This window comes from Microcebus murinus, chromosome 24 (genome assembly GCF_040939455.1).
Source record: "Microcebus murinus isolate Inina chromosome 24, M.murinus_Inina_mat1.0, whole genome shotgun sequence".
NCBI classification, from domain to species: domain Eukaryota; kingdom Metazoa; phylum Chordata; class Mammalia; order Primates; family Cheirogaleidae; genus Microcebus; species Microcebus murinus.
In genome coordinates, this window is record NC_134127.1 from 26530899 (window position 1) to 26552907 (window position 22009).

The 22009-nt window shown below is 42.2% G+C and overlaps 1 protein-coding gene and 1 long non-coding RNA gene across 2 annotated transcripts in view; one reads left to right on the plus strand and one right to left on the minus strand.

The window, feature by feature from the left end:
• AGPAT5 (1-acylglycerol-3-phosphate O-acyltransferase 5) overlaps nt 1–11479 on the minus strand; it is a 40188-nt gene extending 28709 nt beyond the window's left edge. Inside the window, exons 1-2 of the mRNA XM_012783213.3 lie at nt 10940–11479; nt 192–261 (exon numbers count right to left, since the gene is read on the minus strand). Of these exons, the coding sequence (XP_012638667.1) occupies nt 192–261; nt 10940–11158 (289 nt within the window). The 5' untranslated portion in view covers nt 11159–11479. The remainder of the gene's footprint in view (nt 1–191; nt 262–10939) is intronic.
• Nucleotides 11480–20426: 8947 nt separating this feature from the next.
• Nucleotides 20427–21008, plus strand: LOC142864100 (uncharacterized). The gene is made up of 2 exons (XR_012914700.1): nt 20427–20627; nt 20786–21008. It is a non-coding gene; the product is annotated as an uncharacterized LOC142864100 (long non-coding RNA).
• Nucleotides 21009–22009: the final 1001 nt, after the last annotated feature.

Sequence of the window (22009 nt, forward strand, 5' to 3'; positions counted from 1 at the left end):
CAAAATTCATAGATTTCACATTCCTGATTTTCCAAAGAGTAAATACACAAAAATATAAGGATATAATATCTGCATAGAAAACTCATGTCTTTTTTAAAAAATTCACTTCATTTAAATATATAAGAACTTATTTTGAATTCTCATGTACCATATGTAGAAAAACCTAAGTTTCATGCAAATGAAATACCAACCTGTGCTTTGATGATTTGCTAAATATATTATATTTTCTTTATTTTCTGGCAAATCTCCATATAGCAATATCTAAAAGATAAAGCAAAAAGAAACATTACTTTGGTATTTAGAAACATGTACTACTGAAATACACATAATAAAGACAATGTGTAAAAAAAAAAAATCACATGATGTTGTGAATATTTCCATCCATGATTACCAAAAATTAGACTTCTCTTAGGAGTCTCAGAGACCATAAAGAGGTCATGTTTATAATGCAGTTAAGCACTGGGAAGGCTAATGATCATAAAGTAAAATAGACTGATCCATATCCCCACGAGAAAAATAAAACAAGCATTTATTGATTGCTAACGATATATAAAGCACTGTCCATAATAAGATAAATCTTCTTTCTAAGACCCTACAATCTAGTGGAAGAGAGAGATGCATACAGTAAATGTAATGAGATATAATGCAAATATTATGAAAACACAGTCCATTTTAAAGAACTATAAACTGCAGAACAGGAAGTATTCATTAGGTGTGATGAAGAGAAAATGTTCATGAAAATAAGACCAAATGGAAGCAGTAATGTTGGAGGTCTCGTAGGTGAGCAGTGTTGTGGCTGAGGAGTTAGTACCCTGGAGCAAGGAGATCAGAAGGGTGGCTTTGAACAAGAATGTATAGTCATTTGAATGCCATGCTAAAGATTAAAACTTTTTCCGTAAGTAGGGAAACACGGTTTCACGGTTAGGACTCTATCTCCACAAAGAACAGAGTTCTAGAGGAAGGCGACTTCTAGCACAAGGGAGGGGCTGCCAAGAGGAGGGGCACACAGTGGGGATTCCAGTCCACCAGTTACATTTTATTTCTTGAGCCAGGTGGTGGGTACACAGGTGTCCACTGTACCTACATTAGTCTTTCTGCTGTTTTGTGTGTCTCAAATATTTCATAATAAAATATTTAAAGAAACTGGGTGTACATGTTTGAAGACTCCAAGAAAAATGACTGCTAATGGTGGTATTTTTTTATTTAGGGCATTCTTGCTTTTGTGTCTCGTCATCATGGACTATGCAAAATTATTAATTAGCTAAGGGTTTTTAAATCTATCTTGTCCATAGGGATTATTCATTAATATTTTAAAAACATAAGAAAGAAAAGGACCTGAGCACAACTTCTATGTAGATAAATACAACTAGATGATATAAAGTTCCAGAGGTCAGGGATTGAGACTGAGGTTTCTACTGACTTCCTTAGAAAATCTCACAGTGCTATGTACATAAAATATGTTTAAATATTTGCTCAATGAGTTGTTATAAGTTTACTGGTTGCATAAATAACTACACCAATAATTTGATCTGCACAGGATTAAAAAAATGAGGTTCTGGCCATAAGCAACCCCCACTCTATTCCCAACAAGTCAGAACCACATCAGGTCCATTGGGTACACGCTGGATTTAAAAGTTCGGCAGACAGATGGCAGAATATTTCTGGCTTCACTTTCTTAGATAAGATGCCCAAGGTTTAACTGATTCAATTCGAATACCACTCTTTGGAGATGCACTGGCCCCCAAGCCGAAGGCAATACTTGAACCACCCAAGAGATGAGACTTTCCCTTTCTTGCCAAGCTTGGTTAAGAGACTTCTAGGCTGTAGCCTCTGAAGGCAGATGACAAATAAGCTATTAAAAGTCTGTTTTCACAGAATTATAGTATCAATGACAGAAAACATACCACTGCAAATTTTGTCTTTTATGAAACTAAATACATCTCATTTTAAAATAAAACAAGCCTGGTGAGAGTAGAAAAGCAAGCACAAAAATAAACACAATCACCTAATGTGATGATACAGTAATTGCCAGTGGTGAATGCACAATATATGCATTGGCACTGAAAGGACCTGTGAAGACTACCTGCCCAGCCCAATGAATACTTTGCTCTTATGAAAACCAAGTCCTTGTCCAAAGACCCAAGATCAGTTAATAGCACTCCAAGCTTAAGAATATCCCACATCTTCACTCTTTATACCACCCTGCTAGCCTTAATATGCCACAATTTTCTACCTTTGTTATTAGACACAAGTATGAACTTAAAAGCTTCGAAGAAAAAGCCATCTCTTCTTAGTAGATATTTCTCCAATCTTTAAAAACAATTATAAAGTGCAATGCAAGGAATAAAGTATTTATACTATGAAAAAAATAGAAAAAAGAAAAAGCCACCACTGTAATCCCTATAAGATTCAGTAATCTTCCCCATCTCTAAATGGCTTTCATACAACTCATTATTTTCAATATGTTCCGTGATTAACTCAATAACAAAGTTAAACTTGCTCAGTATTTAAAAATAGATCTTTAATAGTATCTAGAATGAATTCAACTGGGTAAACACGGAAAATGCAGTTCAACTACTAGATCCCTTAGATTCTTTATTCATAGTCCTTGAAGATATATATACACATATATATATTTATACTTTTTAAGATTTTTCTTCAATATGCACAATATCTTACTGAAATAAAAGATATTTCCAACTGGAATGCAAAAGAAGATGGTAAGTCTCTGACAAGACCTTAATTAGGACCTCAAAGTAGATACCTGGATGATAGCCTCTTCTCTAAGATTTTTCATTTATCACTTAAACTACAAATTACTTGGAATTCAACAGAAATAAGTTAAAAATAGAGCAGTCCTTCATATTTAAAACTTCAAAAGATCTAAGAGCAAAGTAAGTGAAATGATGAACTATAAATTTTAATGGAATACATACAAATTATTAAGTACTTTGAATAGACATTGATTAACCAAAGAAAGGAATAATTACAATGTTCACACATCAAATACACACATTAAGGTCCTTTATTTCCTTCACCTCCAAGGCTCCAAAGCTGAATGAGCATTTCACTTTAATTTAAAATTTTCAAATATCTTCCATTCATCAAAGTAAAAGGTTATTTCTTTGCTTTTAAGTTTATCATAATAATATGGAAGAGAAGAAAACATTTTCACTGACACAGATTTTCAAAACACTTAAATAAGACAGCTATTACTGTCATATTAGCAAGTATATGAGTAATAATATAGCTGTAGTGTTTTCCAAATTTAAAAAAATTCTTAAGAATTTACAAAATAGGCTGGGCGTGGAGGCTCATGCCTGTAATCCTAGCACTCTGGGAGGTCGAGGCAGCAAGATTGCTTGAGGTCAGGAGTTCAAAACCAGCCTGAGCAAGAGCGAGACCCCGTCTCTACTATAAATACAAAGAAATTAATTGGCTAACTAATATATATAGAAAAAATTAGCCAGGCATGGTGGCGCATGCCTGTAGTCCCAGCTACTAGGGAGGCTGAGGCAGTAGGATAGCTTGAACGCAGGAGTTAGAGGTTGCTGTGAGCTAGGCTGACGCCATGGAACTCACTCTAGCCTGGGCAACAAAGTGAGACTCTGCCTCGGAAAAAAAAAAATGAATTTACAAAATACCCTTCTATATTATATGATTACCTATAAAGTCTATCTGCACTACCTCGCTGTACTCATCTCTCTACTAGCTTTTCCTTTTATTTGCCTCCCTATGAAACCACTCTTTATAAAATTAATAAAAAAGGTGGAAACTGTGGTAGGGGCCTGATTAAAATACATGTATAACCAGCCATTGTCCCCTAGCTTGCTTTTCTATAATTGCTTACTATTTGGGAGTCACGTAGCTGATGATCATGAAGATTCTTAACTTTCTTTGTTGCTCCCACAAGCGACATCATTCTTGGTGAGACCTAAAGCTGGTCTTTGAGATACATTCCAGACCCTGCATTCCAGTGGACCAACTGACCCAACCAGACCAGTGGCCCATGCCAAGCATCCAACTCAACTAGTCTTGCGACCAGGGAACTGACTCAGCATGAGAAGACAATTTCTGCTTCCCAATCCTTTGAGTTCATCCCCAGCCAATCAGCAGATCCAATTCCCTTGCCCTTTGCCCACTAAACCATCTTTAAAAACCCTGGCTCCCCGATTCTCAGTGAAATGGATTTGAGAAGTCCCTCCTGTCTCGAGTGGCACCTGTGATATTGAACTCCTTTTCCACTGTAAACTCTGCTGTCTCAGTGTATTGGCTTTCTCTTGAGCAGTGGAGAATGAGACTGGTTGGCTAGTAACACCCACTGAAGCAGTCTTTGCACCTTTTAATCCAGTCCCCAGGATTAATCATTTCCCCTTGTACCATGAGGCACCTTGTCCACACTTCTTTAGGTGCAGCTAGGACACACTGTACATAATCCTATTCACAAGTCATACCCTCTTAGATTTATCAGCTCCTCAGTTATAGACAGATACCTGATCACTTTTCTACCCCTAGAGCCTAGCATGTAGACGGTTTTCAACAGGTATCTATTGAATCATTAAATTTGTGAACTAAAATAAAATCTTAAGCCCCTCAGCTAACTGAATGGACCCCTTCTTATCCAAGGGGACCCTAGAAATACCCTAAAGCTGAGTTATTGGTCATTAGAAGGGAGGTCAGACATGCCTTCTCATGATCCCCTCCCTCCTTGGAGATTTCCTGTGTAATTCATTAACAGGCCTAAGGCTATGTGAGTGAGACAAAGCTTAAAACATACCTCAGGCCACCAATTTATTTAACAGATTACTTATTGAGTCTGTGTCCAATGGCTTGTCTCTGATTAACAGACCTCCTTATTGTAAAACATTCCATGCCTTTAGACAAAGCTTCATTTCTTTAACCAATTACAAATCAAAGAATCTTTAAATCCACCTATAACCTTTACTGTCCCACTTCAGGCCCATAACAACCCAAAATGAGTGACTGAGGCAAAGATCTCAATCAATGGAGGTTTATTAAGCCAAAGTTGAGGACACACTGGGAAAATACACAAATCACAGACAAATCTGGTTGTTTTTCCAAAGCGAAATTTGGGAACTCAGGTTTAAAGGAGATAAAGCATATAGAAAGAAACAAAGAAAGGGGAATGGGCAGTGAGACAAAATGGTTACATTTTTGTGAGACCCAGGAAATCCATATTTTATACAAGATAAGGAGAATGTCAGAAGAGAAAAAAAGGGAATAAAGACTCATCAATTATGCAGATTGATGGGTAGGTGGAAGAATGTTTTATGTTGTCTCTGTTCTGCACCTGGGAATATAAATCTGTCAGAAACATCGTTAGTGTGGGATCTGTGAACTAAAATAAAATTTTAAGGCTCACCACCCCCACCAGATAACTGAATGGACCCCCTTGTGGCCAAAGGAATATCCTAAAACTACATTGTCTGCCAAAAGGCGGGAGGTCAGACATGCCTCATCATGCCCCTCTTCCTTTTTGGAGACATCCTTTGTGACCCATTGACAGGCCTAAGGGTATGCAAGACAATCCTGTAGTCCTCAATTTACATAACAAATATATGTCCCCAGGCTTATCTGAGATAACAACTACTTCTGTTGAAACATTCCAAGCCTTTTAAAGCTCCACGTCTTTAACGATTCTTTAAACCCACCAGTAACCTGTAAGCAGCCCCCTTCAAGATATCCCACCTTTTTGGGCCAAGCCAATATATAGCTCCCACGTATTGATTTATGGCTTGACTTGTATAACCCATGTCCCTAAAATGTAAAAAAATCAAGCTGTAACCCAGCCACAGCGAGTCCACTTGCTCAAGGCTTCTTGGGAGTGGCTCCCGGTCATGGTCCTCAAATTTGGCTCAGAATAAATCTCTTTAAAATTATTTTACAGAGTTTGGCTTTTTTCTGTTGACATAGTGAAATAAATGAAACAATGTAAACTACTTCATAAAATGCCCCAAACGGAGTAACCATCCAAAAAAAGTTAAACTATTATCCAAATTTTTTAAATTAAAAACTGTGTTAAATGATTAATGGACAAGAGAAACAGCTGTTTCCTCTAATCCCTCCTCAGAAACTGATTATACAAAAATGCAGCTGTAAACAATTTCAATTTGAATAAGAAAAAGTAACTAATTCCATTTAAGAAGCATCAACTGCATTCTGCTCCACAAAATTAGACAAATTTAAAAAAGAGGGGATGTATATGCCGTCGTTTTTTCCTTTGCTTTTAATCATAATGGCACAGAATTGTCCCCATAGGTACACAGGTGTATTTACTGCTACTGCACCATAAAACCCATCCAAGAAGGTAATTTAATGAAGGAATCTTCCCACAATTCAAACATTAATTTAAAAGCTCTTGGAAGAAATCTAAAGTTATGCCCCAAACTGTTACATACCTGCGGAAGGTGTATGTAGTGTAGGAGTAGGGAAAACTTTTAACTTTCTCAAAATATTGTGGCTGTGTTTGTATGTTTTATTGCATCTGTGATTTAAAATACAAAAATAATGCATTAAAAACTACACACAAATGCAACCTAACATAACTGGTTTTTCACAGTTTACATTTATAAAAAATGTAAAAATAAAGTCCTAATTACATCTCTAGGATTTTTTTATAAGTCTAGTAAGTTAACCAGTTCCCTAGCCAGACCTAAATTGTTTTTGATTAGAATTATATTTGACTGGAAAATGTTTAATTTCCTATAGCAAAAGTTTTTATAATTCTGCTTAAATAAGCAAATGGACAGGTACACCCAAACCTGCCCTGTCTGATTACTCTCAGCTAAATGGAAGGAAGTACTCTAAGATCTATTTCAGATCTTCACATGAATGATAAGCAGAGAAGAATAAAATTAAGGATACAACCTACAATTCATATTCTCTTTAGAACTACAGATATTAGAGAAAACTAAGCAACATTTTGGCAGAAATGCAGAAAGAATTCAGAAGTGATAAAAGGTGCTGAACTAGATAGATGACTTATAAGGTCCTTTCCCCACTCTAAATAAACATGTTCATGCTTTTACAGCAAGATTCAGAATATAAATTTAACTCAAGAGTTTAGGACTATTTTGATGAGTCAGCACAGAAAGAATGAACCAATTATAAATGGTCTCCAGATAAAAAGATTGTTTCTGAGAAACTTGGAACAACATTTCAATTAAAAGTATGACTCATTAAAGAAATGAATATTTTAGGTGAGTATATTTATACAAATGTCAAAAATCTTAAACTTATATTATCTTGTTTCCAGTGCTTTTCAAACTATTTTACACTTGAAGGTCAGTCGAAAAGCTAAGTTCATTTTATACACAGTAAGAATTTCACATTTTATTGTTATATTATGTTAGCATTTGGGGGAGAGGGGATTAGCTATCAGAACCATTAATAGAAAATATATTTTAAAGTAAACTCCAAGTGTTGCTAACTGATTTAAGAATAAATTGGTGATTAATTTATTAGGTATTGGTAATTTTTTAGCCTGCAAACATCAGTAACCAGTTTTTAGTTTACTACATTGGAATGGAGGAAAAGAAATCTGCATAAGCAATAACCCCAACAGTTATGACGAACAATGAAAAATATTTTTAACATGTTTTGTGAAGGTGATAAAAGTTAACATAATTTTTTCAAATGTCAGAATTATTTTGCTTTGTTTCTTTTTTAAAGGAAAAGATTTTTTAAAAAAGAAACAAAGAAAAAAGAATTTTGACATTTGAAAAAACTATGTTACTTAACTTTTATCAGTTTCACAAAACGTGTTAAAAAGATTTTCATTGTTCATCATAACTGTTGGGGTTATTGTTTATGCAGTTATCTCAACATTTAGGATACACCTAGAATCGTAGGATAGAATTCTCAGATACAAAGTAGGACAAATCTAGTTTCACCTCGACTAAAGTTAACAACACTACAGTTGCCTTCATTCACTGTTTTCTCACAAGTCCTAACCACTTCCTCTGCCAGGACACCCATTTTCTTCTTAGGTACCCACAAATTTTCCTCAAACTCCACCTCAAGGATATACACATGGTCTGCTATTCTGAGTCTCCAAATATTCCACATTCAAGATACTTCCTGTCTCAAAAGGATTTTAAGTGAAAACCAAATGCCAAGGTTATACCATATTATATATAATAAAGTCTTAACTTAGAAGTTATAATACCTTTAATTTACCAGGTTTTTAGTTCTTTTTTTTTCTTTGTATACTATTACAAGTTGGTACTTTCAGAATCAGCTAAGAATTAAAAGAACACCAAAATATGAACAAGAAGTTGGTTTTTATACAGAATGCAGATTCCTTTTGAAAATAAGACAACTAATCAAATGATATATTTAAGGAGCATGTGAAGGTAAGTTTGAAAGTAATAACTAAAAGATTATGGAAAACTATTTTAAAAGTAACCTTAACATAGAAAACCAGGCTCCTTTTATTTTTAGCATGTTAAAGTAGAGAACAAAATGCTTTAATATTAGGTAATTATGAAATGTCTGATTTCGAATCAAATGTGTGGTTTATTATATATCAAGCAGCATACAATTAATCAAAGTATGTGCCTAAACTACCTAAACTATCAACACAAGTTTGTCATCTTAACAGTAGCTTGTTTACGCCAGTAGCAAAGCAAGTGGTGATGAAATCGCAAAAGGCATTTTCCTCAGCTACTTGAGAATGGAATATTTTTCCTTGCAAGAAGAAGTGGTCCAAAGCCTGAAAGTGGTAGTCAGTTGGTGCAAGGTCTGGTGAATATGGTGGATGACAGTTTCCAAGTCCAGCAGCCGTAGTTTGAGCAGCATTGTTTGTGAGACATGTGGCCAAGCGCTGTCTTGCAAGAGGATTGGCCTGTCTCTGTTGAGCAATCTCGGTTGCTGAATCGCAAGCATCCTCATAATTTTGTCCAACTGGATGAAGTAGACAGCCACTGTAATCAACTGACCAAGTTTTACGAAGCTGTAGCGCTGGACCACCAAACAGACACCGTCAGCCTTTTTTGATCAATATTAGGTTTCGGACTGTCTTCTGGCACTTCACTTTTATCCAACCACAGTGCAGAATGCTTGCAATTGTCAAAAAGAATCCGATTTTCATCACATGTAACAATACAGTGTAGAAGTGATTCACCTTTATGTTGTGACACTAAAATAGGCAAGCTTCAAGGCAATTTCTATTTTGACACTCGTTTAATTCATTCAAAATAAAAAATTCAAGTAAAGAAAAAAATATACTAGCAAAATAGGAAAAACAAGCTAAAAGTTTAATCGCAACATCTCAATGACAAAGTCAATTATGAAAAATAATAGGTAAAAAGTAAGAAGGTGACAGGATGTCCCTGTAAATCTTTTTCCTTTGGCTTTTATATTTGAAGGTAGCTATTTATTCCTCTAGTGATTTAATCTTCAGGGAAACTATCAAAAATATCAGAAGGTAGACTTGTCTACACAGGAAACCCAAATTCCAAAAAAAGACTCTATCATATTAAAAATACCCTGCTCTTTGCTACTAAATAGCAAACTCCTTGCCAAAAAAAAAAGGCAGGAACTAAAAACTCCCAATTCTACATTTTTATTGAATGTTCAAAACCTACATTTGGTGAACAGTGGGCAATCTGTTCTAGGATTCCTAATAAACTTCATCAAGGGACACACATGAAATAAAATTCTGAATTATACTTAAGGGCCCTCAGATAAAAGGATATCTTTAGATGCTAGATCCTTTTATTGGAACAATAGAAGGGGAAAACAACAGATTAAATGTTTTAAAAACCACTTGCTGGGAAATCAAAAAGTAAACTGGAGAGCTGTAGTTAGCACCATGTAAGGTAAGGCATATAATTTCAGAAACACTATGACGTTTCACGATTGTTTTAAAAAACGAGAAATTGCCAAACACAAAGTACTTCAATGGTATATTCTGTATTACGTTGTGTACTCTTTAAACAAAACTAACTCACCACAGGTAGGCTGACTTTGTGTTCTGAGCATATATCCCAGCCCAGGTCAGCTGTCATATGATGTGAAAGTAAATAATTATGATAAAACCATACATTTAGACAAACTTGGTGAAATAACGGTGTAAGGGGAAAACATTAACCTGAATTACTAAAAATGTTAAAGGAGGCCCATTTCAAAAATCAAATACCAGGGAACCCTGATCTGGAACAGTGACCTTTCTTTCTTTCCTAGGAAACACAGATGGTGGTTTAAATGGAGGCCCTAGCCTCTCCTAGTCCCTTTCCCCGCAAACAACCCCCAGCTTTGCGGGGCAAACTCAAAGTCATCAAGGATCCATCAGCAGTGCAACTGCAAATTCATTACCTACAAATCCAACCTCTACAGAGAAGGAAACAGTAAAAAAGTAACCAGACAAAAGATCGCCCACGTACTCACGCCTAAAGTTGGCAAAAACTCTACCTACAGCAAGGCTTCTACCGCAACAAATGTATTCGTTTCCTCGCCCATCCTTCCCTGGGACTGGGGGAGAACACAAAGACCAGCCCGAACAGCAACATCAATCAGTTTCAAGAGAAGGTCATTTTAGAAGCGCACTTCCGAGTGCGAACGTATCCTGTTTTAGTACCACCTTCCTGGACCGGTGCCTGCCCTACTTTAAATGTCCACTTGCATCTACTTTGCCAAAGCACCACGACAGGCAGTGACACCAGACCCCGGGCGAGGGGCGGGTGAGCCCCCTAGCCCCAGACGACGTGACTGCAGCTTCCTAGAGATCTCGGTGGACCTGCGAGGAGCATCGAAACTTCCCCCACAGTTGGAAGGGTGGGGGGCGGCACGTGGTTCCGAAGCCGCATCCGCCAGGCAGGCCCGGCGACCTAAGCCACCTGGGAGGGGAGGGGCCCAGCCTGGGAGGCCCGCGCGCCCCGCGGGGGCTCGGAGGCGCCGAGGGCGGGAAGGGCCTCACCTGCACCCCGGTGTAGTTCTCGAAGAAGAAGAGCACCATGCTCTGGTAGATGCAGTAGAGCCGGTCGTCCACCGCCTGGTAGAAGCGGGCGGGCAGGAAGGCGGAGAGCAGCCGCCAGACGCCCCAGGCCAGCACGTAGGTGGGCGCCGTGCCCAGGAGCACGACGCTCGGCAGCAGGTAGCGCATCGAGTACGTGTGGAGCACTAGGGACAGCAGCATCTTCCCGGCGCGGCGGCCGAGGGCTCCGCCTGCTCTCCGCGCCCGGGGCCCTCAGCCGGCCGGCCGGCCCGCAGCCGCCCCTCACCGCCCGGGCCCGGGCCACCCAGACGCCCAGCCCGCCGCCCGCTCCCGACCCCCGACCCCCGCCCTCAGCCGCATGAGCCGCGCCGCCGCCGAGGGGCGGGCGGGCGGGCAAGCGCAGGGCCGGTGTGCCGCTCGCGGCCGCGAGGCGAAGGGACACCGCGGTCCTCCGAGGCTCGGCAGTTCAGCTGCGCTCACACCCCATGACCCTCAGCCGTCACCGCAGCCCCCTGCCGGGGGCGTGGCTCCGCTGCAATAACACGACTCCTGATTGGCCGCTCGTCACCATAGTCCCCCGCTGGGGCGGGGCTCCGCGGCAATATCACGTCCCCTGGTTGGCCGAGCTCGGCCGACGGTTGCTGCACAACTGCCTGCCGGCGCGGAGGGCCGGGCTCTGGCCACTGCGCACGCTCCCCGGGCGGGCCCAGCCGCGGGCGCGGGAAAAGAGGAGGCGGCGGGGAGCTGGGCGGCGTGTGGGTGGGTGCCGGCCGGAGGGCGAACTCTGCTGCCGCCTGTCCCGCGGCGGGACGTGCGCGGGCTGGTGTGAGGGCCGCTCGGGCTGGCTGGGACGCGCATCTCCTGGCTGCACGCCCTCGGGCGGCTTCCGCGCCCCGCAGCCGGGACGCCCCAGCGTTTGGGGTGCGCGACCCTGGGGCGGCGGACGCCGCGGCTGCAGTTGGGACTGTGCATCCGCAAGCGTGTTCGGGCGGACGGTGGTAAGGCCCGCAGGGCACAGTTGGAGCGGTTTCAGCGGCGGCAGGCCGCCGCAGCTCGGGGCCGACCCTCTCCCCACGGCGAAGCCCCAGCACGGGGGTCCCGGCTCCTCGCCTGCCTTCGTCCCTGCCTCTCCACCTGCGCGTTTCGGATGCAGACCCCCTTTTGTCCCCCATCACTGTGGTGATGATAATTACATGTGTACACAGAGCTGAAGAACCTTTTCACAAAGGTGTTCCCCAGCGTGTTTGGTTAGACCGTTTCAAAATTCAGTCTTGCTTCACTTCCCCAGCGCCTTGCTGTTCTGATTTGTTTCTGGGGTTTTGTTTGTTTGTTTGTTTATTTTTTTTATTTTTTTAGGAGCCTCGTGTGCAGTGATTAAAGTGCTCGGGTATACATGTAAAGTCCATAAAATGCATCCATTCGTGAACTTCGCAAAAAAATACAGGAAGGCAGGGTAGCTGTTTTACAGAAGTACATATAAACAGATCCACAGGCCTTCTGGATCCTTCTACTCTACTCCCCTTTGATTGTAGTAAAAGTGGTTTAATATGTAATCCTTTTCAAGGGAATAGTTGCACTTTAAAAGAATGCCAAATGGTAAAATAATTTCTCCATAATGGAAGCCTGTGGGGTAGCTTTAGGCAGGAAGACATTTCAATGGAAAGTTCTAATCGGGGCCAGGATGGTAGCTAGTTTCTTCACACCTGATTAACATCAGGTAAGGTGACTGGCAGATAGTGATCTTTGGGGACAAAGCCAGATGAATAGAGAGATCTCAGGTTATAAATATTTGAGTGCCAACATGAAGCATGACAGAGCAGAAAGATCTTCAGCAGTGTTACTCTCCCTTTTTGTGAGAATTAGTGCCCTGAACTGTAAGAATAATTAGGGTTAGTTTTAGAGGGCAAAAGTCATGAGCATGGATAGTGTGCACAACTAATGCCGCTCATGCTGCCTTTAACTGAGACCAGATATCACTGCCTTAGAAAAAATTATGTAAAGAGAGAAAGCAGGTCCTGTGTTCACCTGAGGATTTACAAGTATAAAGTGAATAAATATGCATATGTGTAAGTATGGTACTTTCTGTGAATTATCACAGATTACTGTTAGTCACCAAATTGTAAACTTTTGTGCGATGTTTCTGGCTTGGAAACACTGAGAACTTAAGTTCCTTTTGTTCCTTGTTTAGCTGCAAACCCAGCTCTCTGACTTCTTTGGCTGTTCTCTGTGCTCTTCATGCACCTCACTTCCTGTGAGCAGTCACAGAAAGGGAGGTCACTGCCCCCCTGTTTTTCTCCCTTTTCCATCCAAACCTCTTAATTGATAATTAACCCACACCCCTTGGCCTCAGCTTCCTTACCTTGTACCTTTGTCAGCCTCTTGCAATCTGAGTCTTTCCCTCCACTCCAGGTGGATGGTGCTTAAAAAGCAGGGCCGACCTCTTTGGCTGATATCTGCAGACTTTGGGCACAGAAGTCTATATGAAAAGACTAGTTCTGTTGATGCCTTCCTGGGGCAACACTTAACTGGAGTTACATGTGGGATGGTGGGAAGTTCATGGTGCTAAAGGAACATGTATCAAGGAGATCTGGCCCAGTGTGATGGCTCACGCCTGTGATCCTAGCACTCTGGGAGGCCCAGGCAGGTGGATCACTCGAGGTCAGGAGTTCAAAACCAGCCTGAGCAAGAGTGAGACCCCCGTCTCTACTCAAAATAGAAAGAAATTAATTGCCCAACTAAAAATATATATAGAAAAATTAGCTGGTCATGGCGGCACATGCCTGTAGTCCCAGCTACTCGGGAGGCTGAGGCAGGAGGATCGCTCGAGCCCCAGAGTTTGAGGTTGCTGTGAGCTAGGCTGACACCATGGCACTCTAGCCTGGGCAAGAGTGAGACTCAGTCTCAAAAAAAATTAAAAAAAGGAGATCTAACTTAGCATGGAGACAAAGAAGGCTTCTCAGGTAAAGTGACAGTGACATTTAAGACAAAGCTCGAGGGAGTTAGTGATGCTGGAGCCTTCCAAGGGAGAGTAGCATGTTAGCGGCCTGAAGCTGAGAGAGCAGTGTGGACTCTGGAATCCTGGAATGGGCCACACTTTTGTGTTTTTACTTTTTTTTTAGATGCCCCCTGAAGGTATGCTATGTCTTCCTTTCCCACATTCTTAAGTTGATATTAAAATTTTTTATCATAAATTTAAATAATTACAAAAAGTTCTCATAAGTTGTAAATGACATTTTGAAAATAAAGTGGTTACAGAAATCTTATGATTTCTTATGAAATCTTTCATATTTCTTATGAAAATATGATACAAAAGATAAGAAATGGTACACCCAGAGACCAGGCTTATCATGGAACTTGCAGGACTGGAAGTTGCTCTGGGTGAGTCTGTGAGTGGGTGAAGAGTGAATGTGAAGGACATTACTGTGCACTAGTACAGACTTTATAAACATTGTACACTTAGGCCACACTAAGTTGATAAAAAATAAAGTAACTGTGCTACAGTGTTATGGCAGCTAGGATATTACTAGGCAATAGAAATTTGTCAGCTTTGTTACAAAGCTGTTATGCGGTGTATCGCCGTACTAGGAAAAATATAGGATGAAAGTTTTATAATCTTGAGGTGTGTAAGATTTTACTTGGGATGATCAATAATCACCATAAAGTGTTGATTTTCAGGGGGCTTATGGTGATTTAAGGCCAATGATCACCATAAAGTGTTGATTCTCTGTTGGAATCTCCACAGAGCATCTGACAAGGCAGAGCTGAATAAACGCGCTGTTTCTGTACTCACGCCGCAGAGTATGCAGCCTGGGAGACTTGAGATCTCAGCCAGGGCCTTGGGGAGCACCCACATTGAATGCACTTGAAACTGGGGCTTGGAATGTAACCTCATCAGTAGCATTGTAAATTGACCTTCCTAAGTGGTAACACAGGGTGTTGATCTGAATGCAGTACCCTTAGAAGCAAAGGGAAACTGGCTTGTCTCTGTGAAAGAATGGAAAGTTCTTGAACAAGAATACCTCCTATCTACACACAGACAACTTTGCTAAATTGTAGCCAGCAGTCTGCCTCTTTGGTCCCATTCCCATTCACGCCTTTATTTTTCTATTTGTACACGTAAAGCAAGAAGACAGTCTCACTCCAACGGATTTAAACAATACTCTGTTTTGAATATTGAATGAAATGGGGAAGTCTCCCTCACTTAGGCTGTCCTCAGTCCCACTTTCTTACCCAGAGGGTACAGCCGTGCACTTTGCTAGTTGCCTTCCTTGGCACGTAAGCGGTGGATGTTTGGCCGACCATTGCCCCATTCCCCTCTTGAGATCACGGAGATGTTCGTGCAGAAAAGCCACCCCTCCCAAGACAGCTCATGTGCTGTGGGGGAAGTCGCTCCCATGCGCACTCCTGGGGGGCAGTGAACCCCTCAACCTCCCCAAAACCCTTTTGGGTGGCCCAAGGCAAAAAGTACTTTCACAGTGTTACTGAAATGTCATGTGCCTTTTTCACTGTGTTAACTCTGCAGTGGTGGGTAAATCCATAGCACCATAGCCCTCTTTAAGGCAGTGACGCCAACTAGTAATAGCGGCTGCTGTTCATCACCACATACTCATGGCAAAAAACTCATTTCACTTGAGATTATCCTCAATGAAGCAGCAAAACTGTCTGATGAAATCTAAGCCCCCAAGGACACATCTTGTCAATATTCTGTGCTGCTAAATGGGGCATGCATGAGACCTCAGGATGCAAAACAAAGAACAAGAGCCCACTGGGGGCCGGGCCCTGTGGCTCATGCCTGTAATCCTAGCACTCTGGGAGGCCAAGGCGGCCGGATTACTCCGGAGGTCAGGAATTTGAAAACAGCCTGAGCAAGAGCAAGACCCTGTCTCTACTATAAAAATAGAAAGAAATTAATTGGCCAACTAATATATATATAGAAAAAATTAGCCGGGCATGGTAGCACATGCCTGTAGTCCCAGCTACTCGGGAGGCTGAGGCAGGAGGATGGGTTGAGCCCAGGAGATTGAGGTTGCTGTGAGCCAGGCTGATGCCATGGCACTCACTCTACCCTGGGCAACAAAGTGAGACTCTGTCTCAAAAAAAAAAAAAAAAAAAAAAAGCCCACTGGGGGAAAGGACTTCTGAGCTTCCAGTGGAACAAGCTACTTTTTTCATGGAACATCATTTTCACTTGCAGCTAAACTAGAGATTCTGGCACACATTTTCTCAAACATGAACAGATTCTATCACTTCAAAGAAAACAGGTATTATTGCCAAATAATAACCTTTCAGCTTTCCAATGGAAATTTGAATTTTGGAAAAGTTATATTGCTCCACGAACTTGACACCTTCCCAGTTCTTGGAAGACTTTTCTGATGAGGTCTGTGGTAACAGTAACAAACATTTTTCAATTTTGTGTGATGAATGTGTGATGTGCATTTGGAATATCTGCATAACTCAGTGAAACAGTATTTTCTAAACAATGTATGATGTTTAAAAATCAGGCATGGGTAAATGGTTCTTTCAAAGGACAAGATGTGCCAATGGGTTATAATGTAACTACAGAAATTTCACTGATGTAATATCAAATTCTACGTTGCTACTAACCTTGAAGAAATTACCAGTTCCTGAGTTGTAGTGTAATATGAAAGAAGAATAGTCTTATTATCTGGAAAGGCCATAAAAAATACTCCTCATTTTACCAATTACATAGCTGCATGAGGCCAGATTTTCTTCACAAGCATCAACCAAAACATGGCAACAGATCAAATGAACACAGAAGCAGCTAAAAGAATCCAGCTATAATCTATTAAGCCAGATAGTAAAGAGATTTGCAAGAAAAAAAAGTAAATCAGTGCCACTCTTACTAAATTTGTTTTTGAAAAGTTTGAATGAAACTTTTTAAACATATAATGGATTTATTATTATTTTTAAAGGAAGTCATAAATGCCATGCTACAGAAAACCAGTTTTAGCTGAAGGTCACAATGCAGAGCAGAAAAACAGAAAGACAAGAAGCCTTCCATGAAATTGTCACACTGCTGAATCAAACCAACTTGTCAATCCCACCTGTCTCTAACCCTTTATTTACATGAGCAAACAAATCTCTATTATTGGTTTTTTTGTTTCATATTATTTATTTACTTTTAAGAGACAGGGTCTCACTCTGTTGCCCAGGCCAGAGTACAGTGGCATTGTCATGGCTCACTTCTGGGCCCACATGATTCTCCTGCCTCAGCCTCCTGAGCTGCTGGGACTACAGGCGTGAGCCACCAGGCCTGGCTAATTTTTAAATTTTTTTATAGAGATGGGGGTCTCACTCTGTTGTTCAGGTTGGTCTTGAACTCCTGGCCTGGAGTAATGCTCCCTCCTTGGCCTCCCCAAAGTACTGGCCCAAATCTCTATTATTAAACCTAGTTTGAGGTGGGGTTATTCTTTGATCTATTATACATGCTAGAAACCTAGAGGTTATTCTACAAGTTTCCCTGTTCCTCACCTGCTAAGAGCCATTTAGTCAGTAAATCATTCATCTCTTTAATGGATATTCAATAAATAATTTTTGAGTGCTAATTATGTGCCAGGCCCTATTCTAGGATCTGGTAATACAGCTATGAACAAGGCAGATAAAGTAGGGCCCTGTTTTAGTGGAACTTAAAGGTCAGTGGTGAGAGACAGATAATAAAAGAACCAGCGGTGATAAGAGCAAGCCGTGAATTAAAAGAGGGTGATATGGCAGAAAGTGATGGAGTTGCACCTTTAGATTGTACGGTCTGGAAATGCCACTCTGTGGAGTGCAAGGTCCTGGGCTGGGAAGGAGTTGAGTAAGCAAGAGTTTTAACCAACCGGTGCTAAAAACCTGGTAGTCACCCTTTTCCGCATCCCAGTAAATTCTATGGGTCTGTCAACCGAAAATAATCAAGACCTTAGTCACCTAAGGTGTCTTTTAGCCAAGAGAAACAGTGCCTCTTACCTTTGTTTTTATAGAAAGGGATTTTTTTGGTTTTGGTCATTTAAAAAGGGACTGTAGATATGTCAAATGAACCAAACTTTGAAGTTAAGGTTTTTGGTTTTTTTAAATTATAAATTCTGTTTAAGCCATGAATTTTTTTTTAGAGAGAAACTGGTTTTTTTCTGACTACACTTAGAATGAGAAAAAAGGCTCATAAACTCTAATGAGCAGTTTATAATAAAAACTCTTAATTTCAGAGAAAAAGTGAAAATCATCCATCTGTGAACAGTTTAGAGAATAAAAAATGAAATTTTCATCTTAAAGAAGAGCTTTAATTTTAGTTCTGTCAAGTGTGGAATTGGGTTGCTGGAGTCAAGTCTGAATTCTAACGAAAGCCACTGGAGATGTGGACCCCGGAGGAGCCTCGTCAGAGCCCCTGCTGGCTTCAGCAAGGTCAGGTGGACAACAGCCCTTTGTGTCGGTATCGAGGCTGGCTTGTTGGACAAACAGCGAAGATTGCCAGACGTCCACTTTGAATTCCTTCGTGATCACTGAAATGCCAACCTCAAATAATCAAAAGAGTCAGAACCTAGTTTAAAGAGAATGCATTTAAATACAAGGTTTGGAGACAGTCACCCAGGAAGCAAAAATCCCAAAGAATGAAAGTCACTGTTTCCAAATGTGTAAATTTGGGGTCATTTCTAGAGATAAGCTCTAGGAAGCTTAACAGAATTTTAACATCCTTTAATATAAAGCTTAATGTATAGTCACAATAATCTGATTAGTTGAGGAGGTCTTTTTTTGGGGGGGAAAGGTATATTTAACATTTTACACTATAGTAGTCATGGGGTCTTTTGCACCATCTGTCAGGTACAGGACAGTAAAGAAGGCAGTTAATCTATAACAAAGACCAGTGATTGGAAGGGAGGGAGGTCTGGTCTCCCGTCTCTTCTGGTCATTTATAAAACAAAAAGCAATGAAAAAGAGAGTTTATCTATAATCTAAATAAACAGAAGTTACAGCCACATGCTGCATAACTCAAATCACAGTCACATTTCTCTCAAGACTTAAAATATCTTTAGAGTTCCAGCAACTTTTATTTCACAGGTTTCACCATCAGAATACATCCAAGGGTACCATCATCGCTTACATGTACAACCGTAATCACCTCCTAACCGGTCTCCCTGTTTCCATCCTTGACCCCCCCACCACTCACTGCCCTACACACAGCCACTGTTAGGGGCTGACTAGTTCCCCTCCCCAAATTCATATAGTGAGGTCTTTAGCCCCTACCAAAGGAGCTTGTGACCTTATTTGGATATAGGGTCTCCACAGAGATAACCAAGTTAAAACGAGGTCATTGGGATGGATCCTAATCCTTTTAAGAAGGGGGCATTTGGGCACATAGCTGCATGGGGAAGATGACGTGAGAGTCATGGGGGAAGGCAGCCATCTACAATCCACGTGCAGAATCTGCAACAGCTCCTTCCCTCTGCAGGGAAGTTTAACCATTTCGGTACCAGCGTCGACTATAGTTGACAGCCACAGATGAACGCCAACAACGACTTTAGCAGACAGCCGTGATATGAAGGCACACATCCAAGCGTCAACTTTAGCTGACAGCCGTGATATGACTTTTCTAATTTTTCATTTATCAAAATAAAATTGTGAACATTTAAAAATAACATAATGAAAACATATGTATATGTTACCTATTCTGATTTCCATGACAAGTAAAGCTGCCTATAAAGTCAAACAAGCTTTCAGGGCTTTCAAGCCTTCCTCATCACACAGGAGCAGAACAGACCCGTCGTCAATGCACAGCACAGACCACCGTGGGACTGTGGGCGCCGCTGTGGGTGAGGTTTCAGGGCTGGTGAGGGCCATACATAAGTAGTTAAATTTTTTCCCTGAAAGTTTGATAATTTGAATCTCTAAAACAAAACTAATAATAGATTAACAGGGGGGAAAGGGCATGCAAATTTATTAACATGCATACAGGCATAGTCATATTAAAATATGAAAAACTCAAATAAAATGGCAGATGGTGGATTTTTTTTTGCCATTTTGAGATCACAGAAAGAATGGGGGCTTGGATCAGGGCACAACAGGTTATAACGGGGAGACAGGTGCTGTGAGGGGGGTAAGAGGAGGCCTGGCTGGGTGATGCGGAAATGTGAGGCGCTGGGACCTCCCCGTCCCTCCGCATCTCTGCAGGCCAGTGCTGTGCCTGGCGGGTTGGAGGACACGCTGCTGGGGCCGGGGCGGTAGAGCCCCCCCCCCCACGTGCTGGAATGCCCCCGGGCCCACTTGTGGGCGCCGCCTGCTTCTGGGCCTCCTGGCTAGCTGTCCAGGCCACGCTCAGAGCTTGGCCAGGCTGGTTGCGTGATCCTGATTGGGTAACTTTTGAATCCCACTGTTGCTGATTGGATGTTAAAGCTTGTAGTTGATTGGACGCTTTTTGAGTCCTACCAAAGGTATAAAAGCAGGAGGAGCCCAAGGAAGGGGGGTCAGAAGATCAGAAGCCAGCTGTGCCACTAGCTGTGCTGAGCCTGCTGTGGAAGAACAAAGGCTGTTCTCCGACTCTCCGTGAGCCGCTCGGTTCTTTCCCCAGTCAAGAGCTGTGACACTAGCTGTACACCTTGCCGTAACCTGGGGAGGATGGCTGGTTATGCAGAAGAAACCTGCAGGCAGCAGCTCTCGGGAGGAATTGGTGGTGGCTGGAGGTATATGTTTCTCTGTCAGACCTTTAAAAATGTCAGACTCCTGGTTAACCTTTCCTAGATCCGGACGGCGGGGGCAGGGGGCGGGGGGCGCGGGGGGGGGGGCCTTCAGAGAAAGCCTGCTTGCCTGTGTTGTTTACTTCGATTTATTTCCTCTGCAGATGCAAATCTTCCCCACAAAAGGCAGCGTTGCAGAGCTATTATTGTATTTGCGGGCACTCAGAACAGTCAACTTGAAATACGTCAAAGAAGTATACTGGAGTGAAAGATCTTTGGTTTCCTTTACCTCTCAGCCCTCAGAAGGAACCAACCCTGCTGACAGCCTGTTTTCAAACTTTCAGCACCCAGTGCTGAAAGACAATAAATGTCAGTCGTTTAAGCCGCCCAGTGTGTGGTGCTGTGTCACAGCAGCCCCAGCCAACTCTCACCACGTCTCTGCTTGCAACACTCCCATCTCAGAATAAGGCCCAGATGAGGTCCTGTCTGTGACCTAAAGGCTGAATCATGAGCCACCCGCCAAGCTCCCCTCGGGCTCTGTGCTCAGGCGTGTCTGTGCTCAGGTGTGTGTGTTGAGGTTTGTCTGCTCAGGTGTGTGTGTTGAGGTTTGTCTGTGCTCAGGTGTGTGTGTTGAGGTTCGTCTGTGCTCAGGTGTGTGTGTTGAGGCTCGTCTGTGCTCAGGTGTGTGTGTTGAGGCGCGTCTGTGCTCAGGTGTGTGTGTTGAGGTGCGTCTGTGCTCAGGTGTGTGTGTGTTGAGGTGCGTCTGTGCTCACGTGTGTGTGTTGAGGTGCGTCTGTGGTCAGGTGTGTGTGTTGAGGCTCGTCTGTGCTCAGGTGTGTGTGTGTTGAGGTGCATGTGTGCTCAGGTGTGTGTGTGTTGAGGCGCGTCTGTGCTCAGGTGTGTGTGTTGAGGCGCGTCTGTGTTCAGGTGTGTGTGTGTTGAGGTGGGTCTGTGCTCAGGTGTGTGTGTTGAGGTGGGTCTGTGCTTAGGTGTGTGTGTTGAGGTGCCTCTGTGCTCACATGTGTGTGTTGCGGCGCGTCTGTGCTCAGGTGTGTGTGTGTTGCGGCGCGTCTGTGCTCAGGTGTGTGTCGAGGTGCGTCTGTGCTCAGGTATGTGTGTTGAGGCGCTTCTGTGCTCAGGTGTGTGTGTGTTGAGGTGCGTCTGTGCTCAGGTGTGTGTATTGAGGTTTGTCTGTGCTCAGATGTGTGTGTTGAGGTTTGTCTGTGTTCAGGTGTGTGTTGAGGCTCGTCTGTGCTCAGGTGTGTGTGTGTTGAGGTGGGTCTGTGCTCAGGTGTGTGTGTTGAGGTGGGTCTGTGCTCAGGTGTGTGTGTTGAGGCGCGTCTGTGCTCAGGTGTGTGTGTGTTGAGGCGCGTCTGTGCTCAGGTGTG